This window comes from Marmota flaviventris, chromosome 10 (assembly GCF_047511675.1).
Source record: "Marmota flaviventris isolate mMarFla1 chromosome 10, mMarFla1.hap1, whole genome shotgun sequence".
Taxonomy (NCBI): Eukaryota; Metazoa; Chordata; class Mammalia; order Rodentia; family Sciuridae; genus Marmota; species Marmota flaviventris.
Window position 1 is genome coordinate 107128459 of NC_092507.1, and position 23738 is coordinate 107152196.

At 39.4% G+C, this 23738-nt stretch overlaps 1 protein-coding gene across 1 annotated transcript in view; it reads left to right on the forward strand.

Annotated features, from left to right (window-relative positions):
* Mab21l3 (mab-21 like 3) overlaps positions 1-23738 on the forward strand; it is a 56830-nt gene that overhangs the window by 19181 nt on the left and 13911 nt on the right. The window contains exon 6 of the mRNA XM_071618224.1: positions 14860-15105. Coding sequence (XP_071474325.1) covers positions 14860-15105 — 246 coding nt within the window. The remainder of the gene's footprint in view (positions 1-14859; positions 15106-23738) is intronic.

Here is a 23738-nt window from a genome sequence, read left to right on the forward strand (position 1 = left end):
GACCATTGCATTTTTCAGCTCCTGCACCAAACCTGTACCAGGTGAAAAAGTGCAATGAGTTTGGTTGTATTGTCTGAAAATTATTTTAAGATTTTCCAATGTGTTTTCAACTATTTCTGTTAAATGCTTGCCCTTGAAATCACATAGCAACCTAGAAAAGTTAGACATGTACCGAGAAATGATTTACGAGTTCTATTACTGCCTCTGACCTACATATATTTTTGTTTCTCTTATATTTATGTCTTTCCTTCCTCTGCATGATACATCTTCAAAAGGGAAAGCAACACCAAAATACATACTTCACAGTCATATTAATAATATTTTCTTACTTCACACATTTATATACTGATTTGCTCTGTTTTCTAATCATGCAGACTAATGTCGGCAAAAATAGAAAGCAAACTAAAAAGAAGCATCAAAAACAAGTGCAATTTTGTTGTATTTTTAATAGCATTTGTAGCATTCACATCTTGTTCTAATTATAAGTAGAACATGCTCATTATAGAAAATGTATACAGAGAAAAGAGCCATAATTATTCCACTATCCAAAATTAACTACTTTGATCTATCTATGTTGTCTCTCCCTCTCTCGTGCTCGCACTCTCTCTCTCCCCCTCTCTTCCTCTCTCTCTCCTTTTTCCTCAAATCCCTAAGAATTTCCAGAATGCCTGTTTATTAAAATGTATCGCTCAGAAAGAGCACCGTTCCAGACAGTAACAGGACGTTTTCCTTACCAGATTGCTCCTCCACGTTTTTCATTTACAACATTAGACTTTACTTCTCTAAATATGCGAGCAGTCTGATTTTAAAATCATCATTAACATTTTAATTACTAGCAGTATTTCAGATCGAATGAAAATTCAAAAGAGTGACTATTTGGTTGCTTCACACAACAACCAAATTGTATTACTTGTTCCCTCCTTTCATTGTTGAGTAGTATCCTGTGGTATGGAGGTACCATAGTTTGTTTATTCATTTGCTGTTTGGAGAACATTGGGGGTGTGCCTAGCTTATGACCATCAAAGAGTAAAACTGCTATCAATGTTCATGTACGGGTTTTTGTGTAAACTAAGTTCTCATTTCCCTAAGTTATATGCTTCCCTAAGTTATATAGTGTTTATTAAAATGTATCACTCAGAAAGAGCACCATTCCAGACAGTAACAGGACACTTTCTTATACAGATTTCTTCTCTAGGTTCTTCATTTGCAACATTAGACTTACTTCTCTAAATATGTGAGCAGTCTGATCTTAACAAAAGAAGTCTTTTGTCTACATGTTTATTTTTATGCCAATACCATGCTTTTGTTGTTGTTACAACAGCTATATAGTATATTTTGAGTGGGGTTGCTGGTGATCATGTTAAGTTTATATGTCATTTTGTAAGAAATTACCAAACCATTCTCCAGAATGGTTATGCCATTTTGCAGGCCCATCAGAAATATGTGGGTATTCCAGTTGTTCTATATACTTGTTAGCACTTGGTATTGTCAGTATTTATTTTAGCCATGCAAATAGGTATGTAAGTACTAGTATCTTATGTGTTTTTAATTTGCATTTTCCTAATGGCTAATGTTGACCATCTTTTCATGTACTTATTTGTTATCCTATCTTTTGAAGTCCCTTACCAATTTTTTTTAATTATAATTGTTAACACATATTAATTATACAAAATAGTGGGTTTCTTTGTGACATTTTCATAAATGCATATAGATCTATCTACCCCTTTACCCATTTTTAAATTGTGTCATTTGTCTTCTTTTTGAGTTTGAGTCTTCTTTTTATATTCAAAAGACAAATCCTTGTTGAATATGTAGTCTTCAAATATATTCTCCTAGTCTGTACTTTGTCTCTTTGTTCACTTGATTGAAAGAACAGAAGTGTTTTGTTTTCTTTTACCTCTTTTTAAAGGTATTTGAAGACTTTTATCCATTTTCATGAAATCAACAATTTTCTATTAACTACCTACTGATAAGATCAGTGGTAGTATTAACAAATGGGGGGCTGGGATGTAGCTCAGCGGCAAAGCGTCTGCCTTGCATTCGCAAAGTCCTGGGTTTGACCCCCAGTTCTAAAAAAGACAAAAAAAAAAAAAAAAAAAAAAGAACCCAACCAAAAAAAATAAGATTAAAAAAAAATGGGATTTGTAAGATATGTATAACTTGGTGGACTATATTTTCCAGAAATAAAGCATGATACACAATTATGCATAAGTAAAAGAGACATTCAAATAGAAGAATGGATCTTAATATAAAGGGTTGCTTAAAGTTCATTGATATAATTTTAGATTACATATTTAAACTAATCTTTGGGAAACTACCACATTTTGAGATTTGGTCTAGTATCAAAGATTAGCCAATGATCTGAAATCACTGAATAACTGAAATGATATAAAAAGAGTATTTAAATAACATTCTTCTCCTTTTCTTATTCTTTTAAAATTATAATTGTTAATGTATATTAATTGGAGAAAATAATGGACTTCATTGGGACAGATTCACATGGGCATAGAAAGTCCTTTGATCATGTCTACCCTCTCCCTCTTACCTTCCCTCTCTGTTCCTCCTGGTCCCTACCCCTTCTCTAACAGTTCTCCTTCTACTTTCATATCATCTTTTTCCCCTCTAGCTTCTACATATGTAATTTTGATTGACATTTCCTGAATATCTAAAGAAGTTGTGTTTTTTCATATATTTATTGGTTATAGTTTGCACATCTTTTGAGAAATGTCTATTCAGCTCATTTGCTCGTTTATTCATTGGATTTCTTGTTCTTGGTGTTACTTTTTGTTGAGTTATTTGTATATTCTAGATAATAATCCTCCGTCAGATGAATAGGTCACAAAGATTTTCTCCCATTCTATAGGTTTTCTCTTCATTTGTTGTGTGTTTCCTGTGCTGTGCAGAAGTTTCTTAATTTGATGCCATCTAATCTGTTAAGTCTTATTTTTATTTTCTTAAGTTATTGTAGTCCTGCTCAAGAAATTGTTGCCTGTGCCAGTATCTTGAAGTATTTTCCTTTAGTTTTTTCAAAGTCTCAGGTCTTATGTTTAGGTATTTGATTCTTTGGTGACTTAATTTTTGCACATGTTGACAGAGAGGGCTCTAGTTTCAATCTTCTACAAGTGGAGGTTCAGTTTTCCCATCATCATTTGCGGAGGAGACTGTTTTCTCCAACATATTTTTTGGCTCTTTTGTTAAGCACCAGATGGCTATAGATGCATGGGTTTATTCCTAAATCCTCTATTCTATTCTTTTTGTCTACACGTTTATTTTTATGCCAATACCATGTTTTTGTTGTTGTTGTTGTTGCAATGGCTCTATAGTATATTTTGAAATTGGGTGTTAAGAGGTGTCCACCAAAAGCTTATTTGTGAGACAATATAAGAATCTTCAGAGTAAGATGATTCGAGTATGACGTTTGTAACCTATTAATGGATTAGTCCAGTGATGTGGATTAGTGGGCAGTAACTGTAGGCTGGAAGGGTTTGACTGAAGGAAGTAGGTTACTGGGGATGTGACTTTGAAGTTTAGATTTTGTTCTCATGAGCAGAGCATGCGTGCACGCACGTGCTCGCTCGCTAGCGCTCTCTCTCTCTCTCTCTCTCCCCCCCCCTTACCCCCCCCTCTGTTTCTGCTGCCCTGCCCTTCTGCCTAACCTTAAGCCCAGAGCTATGGAGTTGGCCAATTATTGACTGAACATCTGAAACTATGAGCCAAAATAAACCTTACCTTCTCTATGTTGTTTTTGTCAGATCTTTTGGTCATATTTTGATGAAAAATTGACTAAAACATTGGGTATTGTGGATTATTCCTTTTACTCAGAATTGCTTTGGCAATTCAGGGTCTTTTCTGTTCCCATGTGAATTTTAGGATTGGTTTTTCCTAGTTTTGTGAAGAATATCACTGGTATTTTGATAAGGATTGCATTGAATCTGTAGATCACTTTGGGGTATATGGCCATTTTAACAATAATTAATTCAATCTATGAACATGGGATATCTTTCCATTTCCTAGTGTCTTGTAGTGTCACTTTCTGTTTTCAGTGTTTTGTAATTTTCATTTACCTCCTTGGTTAGGTGTACTCCCAGGGTTTTGTTGTTATTGTTTTATTTTTTGTTTGTTCATCATTTTGTTTGTTTTGAGGTTGTTGTGAATGAGATTGCTTCCCGATTTCTTTCTCGAAGAGTTCATTGTTGATGTTTAGGAAAGCTAACAATTTTGGTATGCTCATTTTGTATCTTGTTACTTTGCTGAATTCTCTTATCAGTTTTAGAGGACTTGAGAGATTCTTTAGAGTTTTCTAGGTATAGAATCATATCATCAGCAAACAGGGATAATTTGACTTTCTCCTTTCCTATAGGAAAGGCTTAAAATATTCCTTTTATTTCTTTTCTTTGCCTGATGGATCTGACTAAAGTTTATAGGACTATAGTGAATCAGAGCAGTGAGAATAGACACTTTTGTCTAATTCCTAAATTTAGAGGAAATGCTTTCAGTTTCCCCCTATTCAGTATGATATTGGTAATGGGTTTGCTATATGTAGCCTTTATTATGTTGAGGTATGATGCCTTTATATAATTTAGATGTTTTTTTTATCATGAAGCAGTATTGAATTCTTTCTCCTTCTATTGAGATGAGTGTGTGATTTTTATGCTTGATTCTATTTAAAATGTGAATTACATTTATTGACTTGCATATGTTAAACCAACCTTGCATCCCTGGAATAAAACTAATTTGATCACAATGTACAATATTTTAAATGTGGTGCTTAATTCAGTTTGTAAGTATTGTGTTGAGGAATTTTGCGTCTGTGTTTATCAAGGATATTGGTCTTAGTTTTCATTTTTTGTTGTGTCCTTATCAGGTTTGGGTTTCAGGGTAATCCTGACTTTGTAAGATGATTTTGGAAGACTTCCTTCCCTTACCACTTTATAGAATAGCCGGAGAAGCACTGGCATTAATTCTTCTTTAAATGTCTAGTAAAATTCAGCTTTTCTTTGTTGGGAGAGCTTTTATTATTTATTCAATCTCATTGCTTATTATTGACCTGTTTAGTTTTTTTTTTAATCCTCCTGGTTCAATTGTGATAGATCTTATGGGTCTAGAAATTTGCCCATTTCTTCTAAATTTTCCATAATATTGGTATATATATTTTTCAAGATATCTTCCAGTGAGCCTCTGGATTTTAGTGGTATCTGTTGGAATGTCTTATTTTTACCTCTAATTTTATTTATTTGAGTCTTCTTTTTCTTTCTTTTAGTTTTGGTAAGGGTATGTCAATTTTATCTTCTTGAAGAACCAATTCTATTTCGTTGCTCTTTTATACTATTCTTTTAGTCTCCATTTCATTTATTTCTGCTCTGGTCTTTATTATTTATTTTCTTCTACTGATTTTAGGTCTGCTTTGTTCTTGTTTTTATAAGGGCTTGACATGCATCATTAGGTTATTGGTTGAAGATCTCTTTTTTTTTAACATAGGCACTTATAGCTATAAACTTCCATCTTATAATTGCTTTTGTTTGTCCCACAGGTTCTGATAGGTTGACTTTTAATTTTCATTTGATTTTAGAAATGTTTAAATCTGACCTCCCTGCCCCCAGTTTCTTTAATGACTCACTGCTCTTCAAAAGTGTATTGTTCAGTTTCCATGTGTTTGTATAATTTCTGCAAATTAAAATTTCTCTTATTTTGATTTCTAATTTCATTTTATTACGATCTGATAACATGTAAGACATTACTTCAGTATTATCGTAGTTGTTAAGATTGGCTTTGTGGCCTAAAATGTGATCTGTTTTGGAGAAGTACCATGTGTTGATAAAAGGAATGCATATTTATTTTTTAGCCTTTGGATGAAATACTGTGTGATCTGTAAAGCCCATTTGATCTATAGTGTAATTCTGCTCTGCTGTTTATTTTTTCATCTGGAAGATCTATCTTTTGGTGAGAATAGGTATTAAATGGCCAACTATTATTGTATTGGGGGTCTATCTTTCCCCTTATGTCCAGTAATTTTGCAAAATTGGGTGCTCTGGGTGCATATATACTCACAATTATTATATTTTCATAGATTGTTCCCTTTATTGGTATGTAATGGCCTTCTTTGTCTCTTCTGACCAATTTTGACTTGAAGACCATTTTCTTGGATCTGACTATAACTACCTCTCCTTGCCTTTGGATTCCATTTCATTGGAATATAATCCTCCATCTTTTTACTTTTGGTCTGTATGATCTTGCTGGTGAGGTTGTTTCTTATAGATAGCAAATAGCTAGGTCTTACTTTTTAATCCCATTAGCTTTTGATTGAAAAATTTAGACTATTACTATTCAGGGCTATTAGAGAAAGAAATGAACTAGTTTCTGTAATTTTATGGTTTTTCATTTGGTTGCTCTGAGAATTCTATATTCTTTTTTTTCTTTTTAGAGGTTTGATGATTTACTAAAATAATCATATTTAAATCTCTCTCTTATTTCTCATTTGCATAAGGACTCTTCTTGTGAGATCTATTCTTTCTAGAGCTCTTGTAGTTATGTATCTTGCTTCCTCATCTGGGTGTAGGATTCCTTTGAATAATGCTGGATTAGTGGCCTTGAATTCCATTAGTGTATGTTGATCTTTAAGGTCTTTATTTCTTTTTTGATTCTGAAGGATAACTTTACTGGATATAGTAATATAGGTTGGTAGTTATTTTCTTTCAGGAATTAAAATGTGTCATTCCATGCCCTTCGGACATTTTGAGTTTCTTCTAAGAAATCTGCTGCTATTATAATGCTTTGTTCTTGTTACCTTTATAAGTGACTTGGGACTTTTCTCTTGCATCTCTAAATAGTCTTTTTTTTTTTTCTTATTGTGTACATGGGGAAGTTTAGCTATAATATGTCATGAATAGGTTTTGTTTGTTTTATGAGCATGTTCATTTGGGGTTCTAAAATGCCTTTGGTATCTTGATGTCATTTCCAGAATTTGGTAATTTTCATGGTATTATTTCACTGAACATTATTTCACTGACATAGGTTTTCTATGTCATTGGGCTCTATGTCTATTTTCTTCTCTAAAAGTCAAACCTTTAATTTTTTAATGTTACCCCAGAGATCTTGTATGGTCGGCTTATAGTTCCCTTTTCTCCTTCTCCTCTGCCCCCGCCTCCATTACTATCTTAATGTGCTGGTTTCTTCACTTTCTCTTCAATATCCTTCTGATATTCTTTCTTCCATTTGATCTAGTCTATTGGTGAGGATTCCAATGAGTTTCTTATTTGACTTATTGAGCTTTTCATTCCCAAGGTTTCTTTTTGGTTCTTTATCAGAATGTCTATCATTTTACGGAATTACTTCTTTATATACTACATTGTCTTTCTTAACTCGTTTCACTGTTTATTTTTATCTTCTTTGAATTCATTGATCATTTTAGCAATCTTTTAAATTTTTTGTTTATCACTTTATCCACTTCAATATCTTTGGATTCAGTTACTAAGGATTTAGGAACTTTTAGAGGAGTAATACCTTTTTATTTTTTCATGTTTCTTGTGTTTCTATATTGAGATTTGCACATTTGTTAGGGTGTATATCTCTCCTACATTTGTGTGAGGGTCTTCTTAGCAGCCTTCTATTATGATGTTTCCAGGAATATTGGTTCGTCATGGAGTGTTGAGTTTAATTCCGGATGGACTTTTTATTGTAGTTTCTCAGTGGCTCCTTAGGTTTTGGCTCCTTGGTTTTGACTCTGGGTGCACTGTATTGGAACCTGAGAGACATACTTTATAGGTAAGAGTCGTGTGAGTAGGTAGGTTCATTTTGCAAGTTCAGGCAAGTATGATGTAGACAGTGGAGTATATGAAATGTAATCTCTATGGTTACTCATCTGGACTTGTCAGTACTGTGCAATCTGGGAGGGTTTGAGAAAAAAAAACTATGCTAGAGCTCCTTATTAGTGGGATGGCCACAACAGTTGTGTTAATTTCTCTCTGCTGTTACTAAGAGGTGAAAGTCCAGTAGTGGTCTTCAGTCCCCTCCCCATCTGTGTCTACGTGGGGTTGGGTCATCAGCAGGGGACTTTTGTCTTCCTTATTCTTTATGTTGAGGTGTCCACCAAAGTTTGAGCAGGACAAGGTCATGGATAAAATAAAGTGCAATATTGCTCAACTGACCTGGGGCTATAGCTCAGTAGAAAGATATCCATCCAATGTGTTTAATCCCACTTTGAGAAGAGAAAACCATCAGTAACAACTTAAAAGCAAATCAGATATAGACATATAATAAAAAAAATATTTAAAACAACATCTAAAACACCACTATCCAGAGAAGACAGGAACAATAGCAACATAAAATAGACCAAAAAGTGAAATAGTAATAAAAGTAAAAAATAATAAAATAAATTTTTTTAAAAAAGGGAAGGGAATACAGAAGAAGTGAAAAGAGACAGAAAAGAAAAAGGATAAAATGAGTAAGAAGAAAAGATGGAAAAAATAAAAAATTAAAACCTACCTAAAATTATAGATAAGAGTATGAAAAAATAGAGAAAACAAACAATGCTGTCAGAAAAACAAAACCAAAAATCAAAGATTCTTCTTGCCTAGGTTTTTGGAACGGATGCAACTTTCCACAACCTCTAATTTTGGAATCCTCTGTGTCTGGAGATGAAGTGTAGTTAGGCGGAGTTATTGAGCTATAGCTACAATTGGTGTGCTCCTTTTTAGTGCCAGACAAGCCAAACCTGTTAAGGTAACACGCAGAATGAATCTCCTCCCTGCCCACTGGTATAGCCTAAGGCAAAGTTGTCTGCATCAGGGCTCTGTGCACTCCAGAGGCCTCTGTGATTGCACCAGGGATGAGGGACCCTTAACAGTATGAGCTGTTAGCCTGCCAGCCAAGCTAACCTGAATACCCTGTGAACCAATGAGTTTGTATCCCCTTGATCCAGAGACCCCTTATCCATGTGTTTGGAGGTGTGGCAAACGCCCAAGCCTCAAGTCCATATCCTCCGCCTCAAGCGTGTAGCATCCAACCCAACCAACATTGTGGTGGGGAGCTACAGGAAGCAACCCTTGCCTGTTACTGGGAACTATGGCTTCATTCCCTGTGTGAATCCACACACAGCTGGTCTTGCTCTGCTCCCTTCACCTCCTAGACTGCTTGTCCCACTGCCTAGAGTTCCAAGTAGGAAACTAGTCACTTCCCTGAGCCCAAAGTGTCTCTCCAGGTTGGGCACCTGCTGAGCCAATGAGAAGATGAGACTGTGGGTCTTAGAGACACAAAAGGTGCAGGGACTCTGAACTTCCAAGTAGCAAGCTAGACAATGGTACCCTTCCTAAGATGGCTCTCCATCTGGGGACACCATATGAGTATGCTGGGAAGTGCAGGGGCCCTCTTCTCCAACACAGACCCCAGGTCTCCTGTGTGCTGAGTGGGCACTGCACTCGGCACTCTCCTGGAGGTCACCAGGATGGGCTCTCTGTTCCATGGCTCCACTGAAGGGGTGGTTTTCCTCCCTGCAGATGAACACTGGGTATTGGGACGCTGTTTTATTATTCTAAGACCCAATGTTTATGAGTTTCACCTGGTCGTTGCCTTTCTAGAGATGTGCACTCTAGCACTTTCCTGCCCCCGTCCACACCTCAACATACAGATCCTGTTTAGTTCAATTTCATGGAGTCCCTCTGATCCACCATATTCCTGTCTCTCAGAAGTGTCTTCATAAGTGTTATCTTTTATGGCTTATCTGTTTGATGTCATTTCTAAGAACTCTGTGTAACTCCGTGTTGCAAAGGTTGACCCTATCTTTCTTCTAAAATCTTTATAGTTTTACGTTTTTCATTGAGATGTATGATCCATCTCAAGTTGGTCTTTATATAAGTTGCGAGGTGTTTTACTTCTTTTTGTATGGATGACCAATTGTCCCAATACCATCAGTTGGAAAGAAGATCTTTTCCTACTGAATTATGCTTATACTTTTATCAAAAATCAACTGGCTATATTTGTGTAAATCTATTACTGAAATTTTTTATTTTGTTCAATTGATCTTTGTATCTGGGTCTCTTTTGACTGAAAAGAAAAAAGGACAAATTTGCCATGAGTCATGAGAATAGAGGGCAGAGCTGGGAAGGAGGACTGTCCCTTTGTTCCCAAGAACCAGCAACAATTAATTCCTTTAACCTGTTCTTTCCTTCCTAACTCAGCCAACTCAGAAACTGAGGTGAACAGTTCAACAGAGTTGCCAGTTAGCTTCAGGTGTAACAAGTAAATAAAACCAAATGTCTGCTTCCTTAAATGATTTTCTTTTTCTCACAATTCTTCTCGTGGTTAAAACTTAAAAATAGACTGGCCTTGCATGATTCAGAGTAGCGGGAAGAGGATTGCACCCTGACTTCAGGAAAAATTTTCAGACGAAAATACATTTTTTTTTCAACCAAGCAGGAAGCTATGGAAATAGAAACACCTTTTAGTATTTGATTTGAAAATAATGTGTCAGTCCAGCCGTAACAGTAGTTTCATTACGACAACAACTGGTTTCTGTTAAAAATTTTTTTCCTGGGTTGCCTTCTGGCCCGAATTGATTGAACAAGGAAAATCCAGAATAACTGAGGTGCACAAGATATAAATGGATGGACACTTGGACAGATGGAAACAAATCTAGATATTCTCCCTCCCCGCAGCCCAAATTGGGATCATTCATTACATACTATTTTTGTAACAAAACCAGGTCATCTTTGCTGCATAGGAAGCTGGAGTTGACAGTTTCCATCCTTTCTCATCCATCACAGGCTGTACAAATGATGGAACTATTGCTCCTCAGTAAACATTTGTTTCTTCCTTTGGGCTGATGCTGGAGGGCCACCCCTCTTTCTGGATGTATTGGGATAATGATTGCTGCTAAGAAATAATGTGCTTCTCTGTTGAAATGGCCAGATGGAGCTATGACTTTTACAAAGACATGTGGGGTTTTGACTTCCAGGACCTGCATGGCATGTTCTAATTATTGGGCAGTTTTTCAGCATGCCTGACAGCTTTAGGCCACAAATAGCGGCTTCCTTCAGGTGCAAGCATATTTTATTCTTTTGCTTTGCTCTTTCTGAGTGGACGTCAGCTTTTCCAAGAGACATTGCCCTTTTCCCTTTCTACTTGTGTTAATTGTGTTCCCAGATGAACACAATGAAAGCCTACTCATTATTCATCTTTTATTTTTCTCACTTTAAAAAAAAATGCCGGTAGATAGGATGAGACTGGGCTGTTGAATGGACAAATCGGAGAGAGGACATCTTAGTTATTCATTGGTTCATGGATTCATTCATTCATCTTTTGAGCACCTGCTATATATCAAACACTGGTTCCAACAATGTAAATTTTTTTCCTTCAAGAAGCTTGTGGTGAGACGAGGAATAGATACCATTAAGCCAGAAAAGTGCCGTGTGATAACAGCTAAAGCAGAAGTTTAGCACTGGGTGGCTTAGGAACAGCATATGGAGATCCCTACTCAGCCTCCAGAATCAGACAAGGCCCCCAGAGAGACAAATCTTGCAGGATCATCTTGGAGGAGTTGGCCCAATGAAGAGGGAGGGGAGGAGGGGAAGGTGTCCAAGCAGAGAGAATCTGCCTATGAGAACACATAGGGTCTCAGGGAAGACATTGGGACTCTCTCACCTGTTTTAGTAGGAATCTACAGTGTGGGCAGGAGAGGGTGGGATCCTGTGGCTAGTACAGTGTTGTTTTAAAAAAGTAAAAGACAAAACTCTAGCGACTTAGGCATATATTCTTGAAACCCACCCCTTTCCATTGTTCTACCTGATCCTCATTTATTTTATGACTGGCCTGGCCCATGTAAGTAAGTATTTGAATTTGGGATCCCCTACCTCTGAACCTAAACAAAGATGGAGATCAAACTCTTTCAGTTGTCATTTCTAGTGTGAGAGGAGAGAACATCAGGTTTTTGGTGGAACCACGATGAATGACTCATTGAAAGATCTCACCCACCAAGTAAGACCAGAATTATTCACGTCCAGTAAAAGAAGTCTTTTTCTTCAGTGAATAAAATGGATTATGAAGACAATATTTGCTAAGGTCTGATCCTGTGCCAAGCTTTATGCTAAGTTCTGTTTTATCAGGCTTTCCTATAAAAGGAGATAGTAATTTAAGCTGTCATGTTTACATGTCTGTAATTTAATTTATAACTTATAAAGTGATTTTATGCATCTCAAAGTATTTTTATTAGCATGGCACTTTAATGCAATCAAATAAATCTACAGTAGTATTTCCTGAGGGTCAACTGTGTGTTAGGCTCTGAGGTTTCACTGGGATACAGAATAGACACCGCCCCTGCCTCAAATTGTTCACTACTGTGGGTTTCCTCATAGCACAGACGATTATGATTATCTCTCCTCTTCTGAGCTGTTGGAGTTGAGTCACTCCAGGATTAAAGGAAATCCTTCAGGGAGTAAGTCAGAGTTTGGAACTCTGGAGAAGTTCAACACATTTGCATATTTAAGACTCAAGCTGGGCACAGTGGTGCAAACCTGTAATCCCAGTTACCCAGGAGGCTGAGGCCCCAGGATGGAAAGTTTGAGTCCAACCTGGAAAACATAGCGAGACTGTCTCAGAACAAGTGAATAAAATGATTGATTTGGATCAAACATACTGTTCTTAGCGTGAAAATCTCAGTCCTTTTGCTGGTGAACAAGAGTATGCATGATCTTCCTAAGACGCTACATGTTGAAGGGTTACGTTCAGTGTAACGCTTTGAATCCCTCGTTAAACTGACTTTTAAAAACAAGTTGTTGGTCCACACAATAGAAACTGAGCCAAAGCCAATTTACATTTTAATACTTGCATTTCATGTGAATCATGAAAAACAAGAATGTGTATTTCCTGAAGAAGGGGGAGAATGTGAATAAGCTTTAAATCCTCCTCAGTGGCCTAGTACAGTGCCTTAGACATCCTGTTATGCAAAATTTTTTTTGCTGATTCATCACTCAATTAGCCAGAGATCTATGTCTACCAAGAAACTCTGTCTTCACCAATGTGTCTAATAGGAACAGTCAGAGAGCCTGTTTGGGGGAGATGGTCCTGTGCTGTGGAACCTTTGCCTTTGAAGAGTAAAGCACTACTGTGTGTTCATAAAACACCTTTGTTTCCTGGAAGTGCATCCTGTTGAAACCAGAGTGCAGTTACCTGCCCTGAGCACATGGTTCTTGCTTCTTGCTCCTTGCTTCTCGAAGGCTCGTCCTGTGTCCCAGTTCTTTGTTTTCCCATGGTACACCTGGCCAGGTGTCTTAGGGCAAGAGTTGGTTCCAGACATAATATTTTGATCAGCTGCGAAACTGGAGCAACCAAGATAGCAGAGCCACAGGTACAGAAATGGTGAACCTGCGTGCTTCTGAGGGCCAGACCCTGGGGTAGCCTGAGTTCATTAGGGAAGTCCCCACCAGAAGAAAGGGACTTCCAAGCTAATGATTCCAGTGAAAGCAGAAGTAAGATCAAAAACAGGAGCACAGGAGAGAAATGAGAAGACTTTGGTGACGTTGAAGATGAGGCAGAGAGAGAATTCTGAAGGGCAGGTGGAGAGAGGGGAAGTCTCTTGTTCCATCTGGGAGACACTGATAGGACAGTTGGGCATGATGACCTGTGTAGTATGAGAAGCCAAGGGGGGAAAAAGGCTTGAATATTTGGGAGCATTTGATGTCATAGAGAAAAGAGGGCAGTTTTGAGGCAGGTAATGGAGGGTCATTGGAAAGACTGGAGCTTTTTAAGTTTTATATCAGTCTATGATTCCTTGAAGGCGTCTGCAGAGGCCAGACTGAAAGCTGGGACTAGGGAGGTGGGTGGAGCACAGAGCAGCCGGGAGCTTGTGATGTGGCTTTCACCTGGGCAGAGTCTGGGAGGAAATGCAAATGTTGGGCCACAGAAACCCAGTGACTGAGCCTCTGGTCCGCGTGGTTGCTGTGTCTTAGAGGCTGCACTCAGAGGTAGGTTTGGAAAGACGCTTGCCTGAGAGGCATTGCTCAGTAGGGAGCTGGGCTCCTCGCCATGCTGTCAGTCCTTCAGATGTTCTGATAGTAGGCTGTGATGTTTACCAGCTGCACGGAGATCAAGCCATTGTGAAATTTTTCCTCCCTATAGTAAAACTAGCCCCAGCCAGTCAGACTGGGAACTTGCTGCCTGAGCTGTTTTTCCAACATGAATTTTACTGGCAAAACCAGACGTGAGTGTTTCCTTAACTTTCAGGGGGTCTGTTTACACTGACTTCAATTTTAATGGCAGTTTTCAAGTGGGAAGAGGGAAATTACATTGAAAGGTCAGCAGCGGAGCCCAAGGATGGCTACCCTGCCATTCCTCTGGGTGGGTGGTGTGTGTAAGCGTGCGTCACTCTGTGTGCCTGTGTGCATACGTGTGCCTGTGTATGTAGGTGTGCCTCTGTGTGTGCATGCTTTTCCAGTGTCAACTGTTAAGCCCTGGTTACTTGGTTGTAGGCATAAGGATGAGTATGAGGCTGTTTGTTTGGCAATTTTTCTATTTGTTTATTGCAAAGAAGGTAAATCCACTTGCGGGATTTTCTGGATTGGAGAGCAAGGGATATTTACTGTCAACAAGGTAAGAACAAGGAGATAGAAAGATACTGAACTTCAACCTGCATCCAGTGTCCGAACAAAAGCATAAAAAGGAGGGAGAGGGCCAACCATAGGACTTTCTGTCTTGAATGGAACTTTGAAGTATCTGGGTGGGAAATACAACTGGGAAAACTATTCCCGGGTCAGAGCAGCAGTCAGCAGAACTGTTAGGTTGAAATAGTCACAGGTAAAATTAGGTTGGATTCCAATTTAATTTCATCAACTCTCCTTAAAAATTTTTTTTTTCTTTTTAATTCCTCAAAAGATGACAGACGGATTCTCGCAATTTGGAAATAAAAACTTGAGGGACGAGTTGAAAAGCCACATCTCTGGTCCTTGTACACGTATTCAGAGCAATTTCATCCAGAGACTACCCTTCCTGGGCAAACTGCCCTCAGGTGTTGTCCTCCACTGCAGGAAGCCCCTAGAAGTTCCTGCTCTACTCGGCGTTGACCAAGAAGCCATGAAATCCTTTTCTGGGGGAGACGTAGAAGATTGCCTCCTAAATAAGGTAAGAGCAGATGCTATTCTCTCCCATGCACTAGCTCCTCACCCTCCATCTCCGCCCCCCACTAAGACTGAACCAGAGACAATTTCAGGCTGCTTCCAAAGGTACATAAAATATTCCTCAGACACCAAGGACATTGCTGGGGAGGGCCCCAATGGCCCACACCTGTAATCCCAGTGGCTCAGGATGCTAAGGCACAAGAATCATGAGTCCAAAGCCAGCCTCAGCAAAAGCAAGGCGCTAAGCAACTCAGTGAGACCCTATCTCTAAATAAAATGCAAAATAGGGTTGGGGGTGTGGCTCAGTGGTCAAGTGCCCTTGAGTTCAATCCCTGGCACCAAAAAAAAAAAAAAAAAAAAAAAAGATAGAAACAAACAAAGGACCTTCACCCGAAAGCATATTTAGGAACTTGACATATTTCTGATCCATCTCTAAAAGTTCTAGTGCCCAGGGGTATGTTGGGTATAAAGTAGAGAAGAGAACTATAGCACTGTCATTGATACTTTTGTGGTCATGAAGCAAGTCACTTTATCTGCTTGAGCCTCAGCTTTTTTCTCCATAAAATGGGAGTGATAATATTTAGACTTTCATAGGGTCATTGAAAAAGAGCAAATAAAATTAGCATGAAGTGTTTTAAGAACTCTGAAACTGCTTGTTTTAAAAAATACCATTACATTTTTAGCATATACCAATGAAGGACTAATTTCTTCTACATAGAGTCATCAAGTCTTAAAATATTAGGACTTGAAGGGATCTTAAATATTCCCTAATTTAATCCTTTTACAGATAAAGCTACTAAGGCACAAAGTTAATGTTTAATTAAAATACTTGAATAAAGTGTAAGGACCAATTTTCAGGTTTTGTCCCTTTACAAGTAAACAAAGCCAAAAGCATTAGCACAGTGATAAGTAAGTGTGTTTCTTAGGCAAAACCCGTAAGAGAGATAAATAGGAAAAAGTTATGATGATAAAAATTGGAGTAAAGGATTTTCCATTATGCCTCTTTTTGGGGGGGCTCTGAATGGAAAAGATGTCAGCTGTCCTCTTCTCGTGGATCCTTTATGTTCTGTAAGAAAAAAAAAAAAACCTCCAAATTTTTTAGTCTGGCATTCAAGTAACTTCTACCCTCTGCTTTCCCAGCATTTCTAAAAGCAGAAATTCTAAATGGTTTCTCCCTATGTTGAATCCAGCCTGTGCACATGTTTCGTTTGGCCTGCAGAGCAGTTTTTGCATTTTTCAAAATTTGTATAAACATTTCAAAATAGTGATATTTTGCCTAGAAATCCAGATTTTTATTTTCTCTGGGAGGAAAAAAAAAAATCAGTGGCTGCATTCCTCCTGGGTTTGACACTGGTCCCCACTTACCCTCTCTCTCTGTCATGGATGTCTTTTCTCTATCCCTGTAGGTGGTCAAGTCTCCTGTTTCTGCCCCATAAGAACTGTGCCCAAGCAGGTCTCAGGCCCCAGGTCCTGGGTTCCCACCTTCTGGTTCACATGCATTCTTCAAACTCAGCCTGAGCTGGGAATGTAGCTCAGAGATAGAGCGCTTGCCTAGCTTGCAAGAAGCCCTGGGTTTGAGCCCCAGTGCCCACAAGCAGACACAGACATACACACAATAATGATGAACAGTAACTCTTTTCTATCTGTTCTAACAATAAATTGCTCTATGTTTCTTTTTTTTTTTTTTTAATTCAGCTCAGAGTCCACTTTCTCAAAAAGAATTCCCCTGACACCCCAGCTCCAACAATTTTTGCCCTCCTAGGAGCTCTCATAATAATTATGACTGATACTGCTTATTCATTGTACTTTGACTTCTGACACTTTTCCTATTATTACTTTGGTTGGTGACTTCAATATTGTGTCACTATGCTATTCATAAGTTTCTGGGGCCAAGAACGAGCATCTTCAACATCTTTCTTCTCTCGGACATTCACAGTTATTTTGCACATGTTTGGTCAGAAATGTCTTCAGGATTCTTTGTATATAAGGCAAGAGCAGAGTAGAAGGTGCTGGCCGATTGAGGCACATGTAGCTTCTCATTTACTCTAATCAACAATCATGTGATGTGCATATAATCCCTCATTTTTACAGAAGAGGAAATGGTATCATGGAGATGAAATAACCTGTCTCAAGTCCCAAGCTAGAACTGTGAAGGTGCTGAGGCTCCACTCCAGTCCTTTACTACAAAGGCCAAATCTCACCTGCCAAACCCTCGGGATCTCCCCAGACACACAGTGAGCACCTGCTTTGTGCCAAACCCAGGGCTGTGGTTCAAGGGGAACGCCAGGCCTGAGATGTGGCTGCTCAGACAGACATTCTACATCTCTCTCAAGGATGGGCGTGTCCGGCTTGCAGATTTTGCTCATATCTCCAAAGGAGAAAGGAGGAAGCTGTTTGTGTAGACAGGCAAACCCTTCATCAACACGTGGCAGACGCCAGGGCTGCAGTGGAGAACTTAGCAGGGCACCAGAGGATGGAAGGGCATTCACTGCAACAGGAGAAGTGTGTTCAGAGAAAGGGAACAGAGACAAAGGCTTGGAGGGTGGGTGGTGGTGGGTTAGGTAAATGGGGAAGTGCAGGACAGATCTTCTAGGAGAAGGGAACCCATTTATATATTTGAGGTGGTTTTCACTCTCAGTTACCTTTTCTTTTGGGTGACAGAACAGGGCCGTGGTTGCAGATATGGACTTCAGAATGATACTGTCTCTGGGTATGAATGCCTGTTCTGTAACTCACTAACTCTGGGCCCCTGGGCCAATTATTTAAGTTTTCTGAGCTTCTGTCTCTCATCTTTCAAATGGGAACCACCCTGATATCTACAGTAAAGAATTATTTGGAGGCTCAAATGAGGCTACTCTTTTAAACCACCCTGCGCCCAGGAAGGGTTCTATAGTGCTGCTGTAGAACTCCTGCTACCTTTAGGAATTTCATTTTATTTTTAAGAGAGAGAGAGAGAGAGAGAATTCGTTAATATTTATTTTTCAGTTTTCGGCGGACACAACATCTTTGTTTGTATGTGGTGCTGAGGATCGAACCCGGGCCGCACACATGCCAGGCGAGCGCGCTACCGCTTGAGCCACATCCCCAGCCCACCTTTAGGAATTTTAAAGACCCTGTGTGGCCCAAGCATTCAGCTCTTAGAAGAATTAGTCTGAAAAGATAGGGTTATGGTGTCTCCTCTGTTTCTATCCCTGAATTGGTCTCTATCCCTTGAACAATTAGCTCTTGGAAAATAGAAAAGAGGCCTGGTTTTTTTTCATCTCTGAACCAATAATTGGGTTTAAGGCAATTCCACAACTAAAGGTTTGACTTCCTCTTTACTGGAAGGAAGTTCTCAGCTGTTTTCCCTCCGTGCACTCTTCCTGGATGATGCTCACAGAGACCACTTGCCCTGGGTGTGACTAGGTCCCTGGGATATTCCTGGCATGCTGCTTAGCATGGGCCTTCCCCTTCCCTCCAGGAAGGGTGTTGCAATGTGAATGAGTCAGAGTGGTGTTATTATAGGGGACAATCTTGAATTCCCAATAATTTATATTTGAAACAGTAAATTGTTCATGAACTTGAGCTATTAATAGCAAATGACTTGTGGGACAACAGTAGGCCAGAGACTGCGATTGGCAAGGAAGAGGGCAGGCTAGCCTAGGATGGGATGTGTACATAAGTATAGACTGATGTAGACTTGCCTGGAGAGGCTTGCGTAGGCTTGCCTGGAGAGAGGGAGGCCCTCGTAAAGGGGATGGCATCACAGCCGGACTGTGCTGGGGTCAGTGCAACAGAAGGACTGGCACAGGTGATCTAAGAACATCTTGCATCACGTACCTGATTAGTTTAATACAATTCATTTCTGCCAGTGCAGTCTTTTCAAAAGGGAAACACACCTTTATTCATTGATTTAATCAGCAGAGGAGGAGAATAAAACTGGAACAGGCCCCTGAGGTCAAGTTTGGATTGGATATGCTTTTGAGTACCTTTGCTTAAATGAACCTATTTTCTCCATACATTTTAGTTTTATTTTCCCTGAAATAAATTTTGTGATAAGGCTGCCTCAAAACTGCAACTCATGTCTTCAGTGCTTCCTGAAGTTTGAGAGGCAATGAAGGGATTGTGGGACCAGGCTTGGAGGGGTCTCCACTTATGGTAGAACATCCTTCTTTTACCAAAATCATGCTCTGTAAGCTGCCTTGGGTCCCACTCTGCTTTTTCACACCATCAAATGGAATCTTCTTGCTCTCTGGGCAGTGGTCAGGAAAAGTGGACAGAAATAGTCTGGGGGTTCCAAGTTAGGAGTAACAAGAGGTACGTGGGACTGAGCCTGGAAACCCTAGTACCAAGCACTTCTAGGGTTGCTGAGCTCAGTGATCTTGTAGAAGTAAGAACTTTTAGCCCAAGCTGGGCATGGTGGCGCACACCTGTAATCTCAGTGACTTGGGAGGCTGAGGCAGGAGGTTTTGAGAACAGCCTCAGCAACTTAGAAAAACCCTTTATCAAAAAATTGTAAAGAAAAAAAAAAAGGACTGAAGGTTTAGCTCAATGGTAGAGTGCCCCTTGGTTCAATCTCCAGCTCGAAAGAAAATAAAAAAGGAAAAAGAGTAGAAACTGTATCAGGAAGTGTGACCAGAGATATATGGAGGAATGGGACTGTTCATCACTTAGTGGGAAAGTGTCTGTCACTCAGCTCTGTGGCTTGGGCTCTGTGGGGACAAGACTTGTCCAAGGTTGGACTGTGTCTCCATCCCAGCTGTGGTCTATACCTGACATCGCTGTGCAGCCCCTCTACATTAGCCTAGTGTCCTTGTGGGATGACAGTCAGTGACACCTAAACAAATGGAAATTCTGGGCTCATTATTTCATGAACTTTCACTCCAAATTGTTGACATTTTTTTGGTTCAGGAATGTAACTTCTGAACTTGAGGATGTGACAGAGACTGGTGGAAAGAAGAGTTGGTGTACCTGAGCATTTGCTATAGTTCTACTTCTGACAGCTGGTGTAACATTAGGAGAGTCAGCCATTGGTTGGACCCTCTGTTAAGTGACATCAGATAAGATGATTTCTGAGGTCTTTTGCATTCTAAGATCATGAGTCTAAACTGCATCACAGGTGGTAAAAGAAAACCCAAACCAGAATTTGTGGTTTTAAATTCCAAAGGAAAAAAAAATTCCCTTATTCTGACTTTTCCCCTTTGGAAATCAAAACAGATTGTAAAGATGAGCTAATCACACTAATCATCCTGTATAATGAGTGAGAAATTATAGGTGTCTTTCAGGATGTGTATGATCTTGTCCTGCCCAGTAAAAAAAAAAATTCCAGCATCAAATGAGGGCACAGTTGGTACAAGAGATTTTCAATGAACTTTCTTCCAATAGGTTACTCAGCAAATGTGTTATGTGCACATCTATTTAAGTTTTTATCAAATAAAAGTGATTTGATAATGTCAGTATAGTGATGACTCCTTAACTGTTTAGTTTATTCACTCAGGAACACATACACACCGTCAAAGTTGTGCTATTCACGTTCAAGTTCTGTGGAATCACAGTAGTTGACTTAGAGGATTGGGAAGCTGACAATTAGTCTTCCACACATCCTGAGAAGTTAACAATTAGAAAATACTATTTCCCAGCCTCTCCAATTGTGATGTTCTATCTAGTTAGAATATCTCGTATTATTTTTGTCTTGTGTCAATGATAATTACCTTACATTGTTTATTCCCATTATACCCCAATCAGACTTCTAGTCTCTGAACCCAAATTGACCAACCTGCCTTTATCCATGCCCTATTCAGGCTGGAGAATGTAGCCCCTGCTGAAACCCTACCTTGCCTTTGTTCCTCCCCAGCTCTTGCCCAATAAACTCCAGTCTTAGCTCTTGAGCTCATACTTGGGTGGCTGAGAGGTGCTAGGGAATATCTCACAACTGAGCCCATTTATATCTCACACAGTCATGGACCTGGCCACAGTGAGCCTTCCTGCTGCCTGGCTGTCTTTTACACATGTACCTAAATAGCATCTCATTCCTTAGGGACCTATTTCAACAGTCTATCACATGAATGACCACCTCCCCACCTCACTTCAACACACCATCTTGTCTCCTAATCTGTAAAGAATATAGACATCAGGCTGGACATTTCTCTGATTCCACCATCCCCTGTGCATTTTCCTGTATCTGTACACTTTCTTCTTTTTTTCCTTCTGATGCACAAAGGTGAATTCCTCATACAGCTTTCTGGATTTTCATGACTTCTTCCTTCTGGGAAATCCTCAGTTGATGGTCTTGCTCAATACTGCCTCTTCCTTCTCTCCTGAGGTTTTTCTCTCAACATTTAAACATGTACGTCATTTTGGAAAACTTGCTGGTGTTCCTTTTGTTTAAATTTAATTCTTTTGCTCCTGTAGTCAAACTTCTTACCTTACATGTTCTTCCCTCTTTCCTCATATCTATTGTGGGTTTCCACAGCAGACAGCATGAACCTCTCCTGGTACAAGATTTCTGTGATTTTAAATTCCAGTTCATTTGTCTTGCTTGTATAGGACATCTGTAAATCTCTTGACATGCAACACAGCAGGACATGCCCAGCAGGAAGTGGGTGTTCAGCAATTATCGGTCAAATGGAGTTGAATCGCAATGTGTAGGGAAAGTCTTCCACCAGAAAGCAACCTTCATCAAAATCTTCTGAAAGCATCCGTTTTTAATTTTGACGTAGCCAATAACCTGCCTTCCCCAAATCACATTCTCTTTTCCACTTTCACAAGCTGGAAGATGCAGTTTACAAATGTTCAAGGAAACTACCTTTGGTCCATTCTCCATGATGAGTATAGTGGGGTGGAACTTAAAAATACAGAGCGGGGTGAGTGACTGCTGGTGGTGAAAGGATGATGTTAGAAGCTAGTATAATCATGATTGCCATATTCAAGGTCAGTCAAGACACATGGATTATGAAGAGACCATTTCAGGTATATGATATATTTCCAATGAGATTATAAGCATCATGAGATAATAAGATCAAGGGCCTTGTTTACAAGGTATTAGCATCTGGAAGGGATTAGCTTGTTTTTCAAAGTTAATTCTCTCTGGGCTTACGTGCACTGGTCTCACCTGCTGATTAGGTCACCTGTCTCTGTTATACTCAGTGGCACCTACTCATCTCCAATATGGCACCATCTCCACTTGTATCCTGTGCTTATGTCTGACTTTCCCCCCTATGGTAAGTGTTTAGTTACGACTACCTTAGTCACTGCTGTGACCTAGCACGTAGCAGTGCCTTGCACATAGCAGGTGCTAAATAAACATTTATTGATGAACTGAATTCATATAGCATATATAACATGTGCAAACAGATGTATTCTCCTATTTGTATTCCTTGTGGGTGTGGAATGGCTTGTTGGTCAGTGGGAGGCATAAGATTTCAGATGACTGAACTGGTTGGTGACTTAGCTTAGTAAACAGAAAAATTTGGGTGCTTTTTTTTTCTGGACATTTTGAACCACTTATGGGTGTCTCAAAACTACTCTAGAATATTTAGAAATAGCCAATATTCCAAACTCAGAAGGACTATAAAGATTCATAGATGGCTATTGCGTCTCAATATATCAAATCAGTCCCTGGCTAAAGGAGACTCACCAGCCCACAGGTGCCTCCTTGGCAAATGAAGAACCTCCCTCCAACACACGCATACACACACACACACACACACACACACACACACACACCATCAGAAGAAACTTGCAAATTCTTTCCACTTCTTCCTTCATGTGGATTTTTAAATATGACTTGGTCAAGTCATATTTGACTCTAAAACCAGAGCTCTTACCAAGGCTTCTGATTCTGATTTAGTTCTCTAAAATTTCCTTTGTGTTTCCCACAAATGTCTATTTCCCTAAATATTAGTTATCTTATTGGTGTTCAGTTTTCTGTGAGAATTTTCCAGTTCTTGGTGACTCACTGGGCAGAGTCAGAGGGATCATAAATGAATGTTCTTCTTAACGGTCTAGTGGCAGAAGGAGGGGGTGTGTAGAGAGGCGAAGGGAGGCTTCATTCACTGGTGACTTAAGCGGGAAGCAATCTGCTGTGTGTTTACACACATTAAACTGTTGAATATTTACCAACCTGGAGAAAAGACATTATTATTCCATTCTGGTCTCACCATGGCTCACAGAACCTTTTTTGTGATGATCTGGTCCCCACAATCTTTTCCAAATTCATCTCCCGTCACCTTCCTCTTCCTTTCCCTGGCTCCAATCACAGTGGCCCCCCCTGCAGGCCCTCCAGCATGATCAAGCATGCTCCTACTTTAGGGGCCTTGGAATCTGCTTTCTCGAGTTGCCTTCATGACCCACTCAAATGTCACCTCTTCAAGGAAGCCTTCCCTGGCCACCCTATCTAAATTAGCAGCCCCTTTATTTGCTAATCTTATACCCTAATTTATTTTTCTTTGTAACACTTATACCTGGTGTTACATAACACACATGCGCATGCACACACAACACACACACACACACACACATTCAAATATAGCCTGTATGTGTTTTCAACTAGAGGGCAAGTATCTCTATGCTGTTTGCTTTTGTATTTATCACATTGTGTCCCTAGCAAGCCCCTGGGCACTTGCCACATAGAAGGTTCTGGAATAGATATTGCATGAA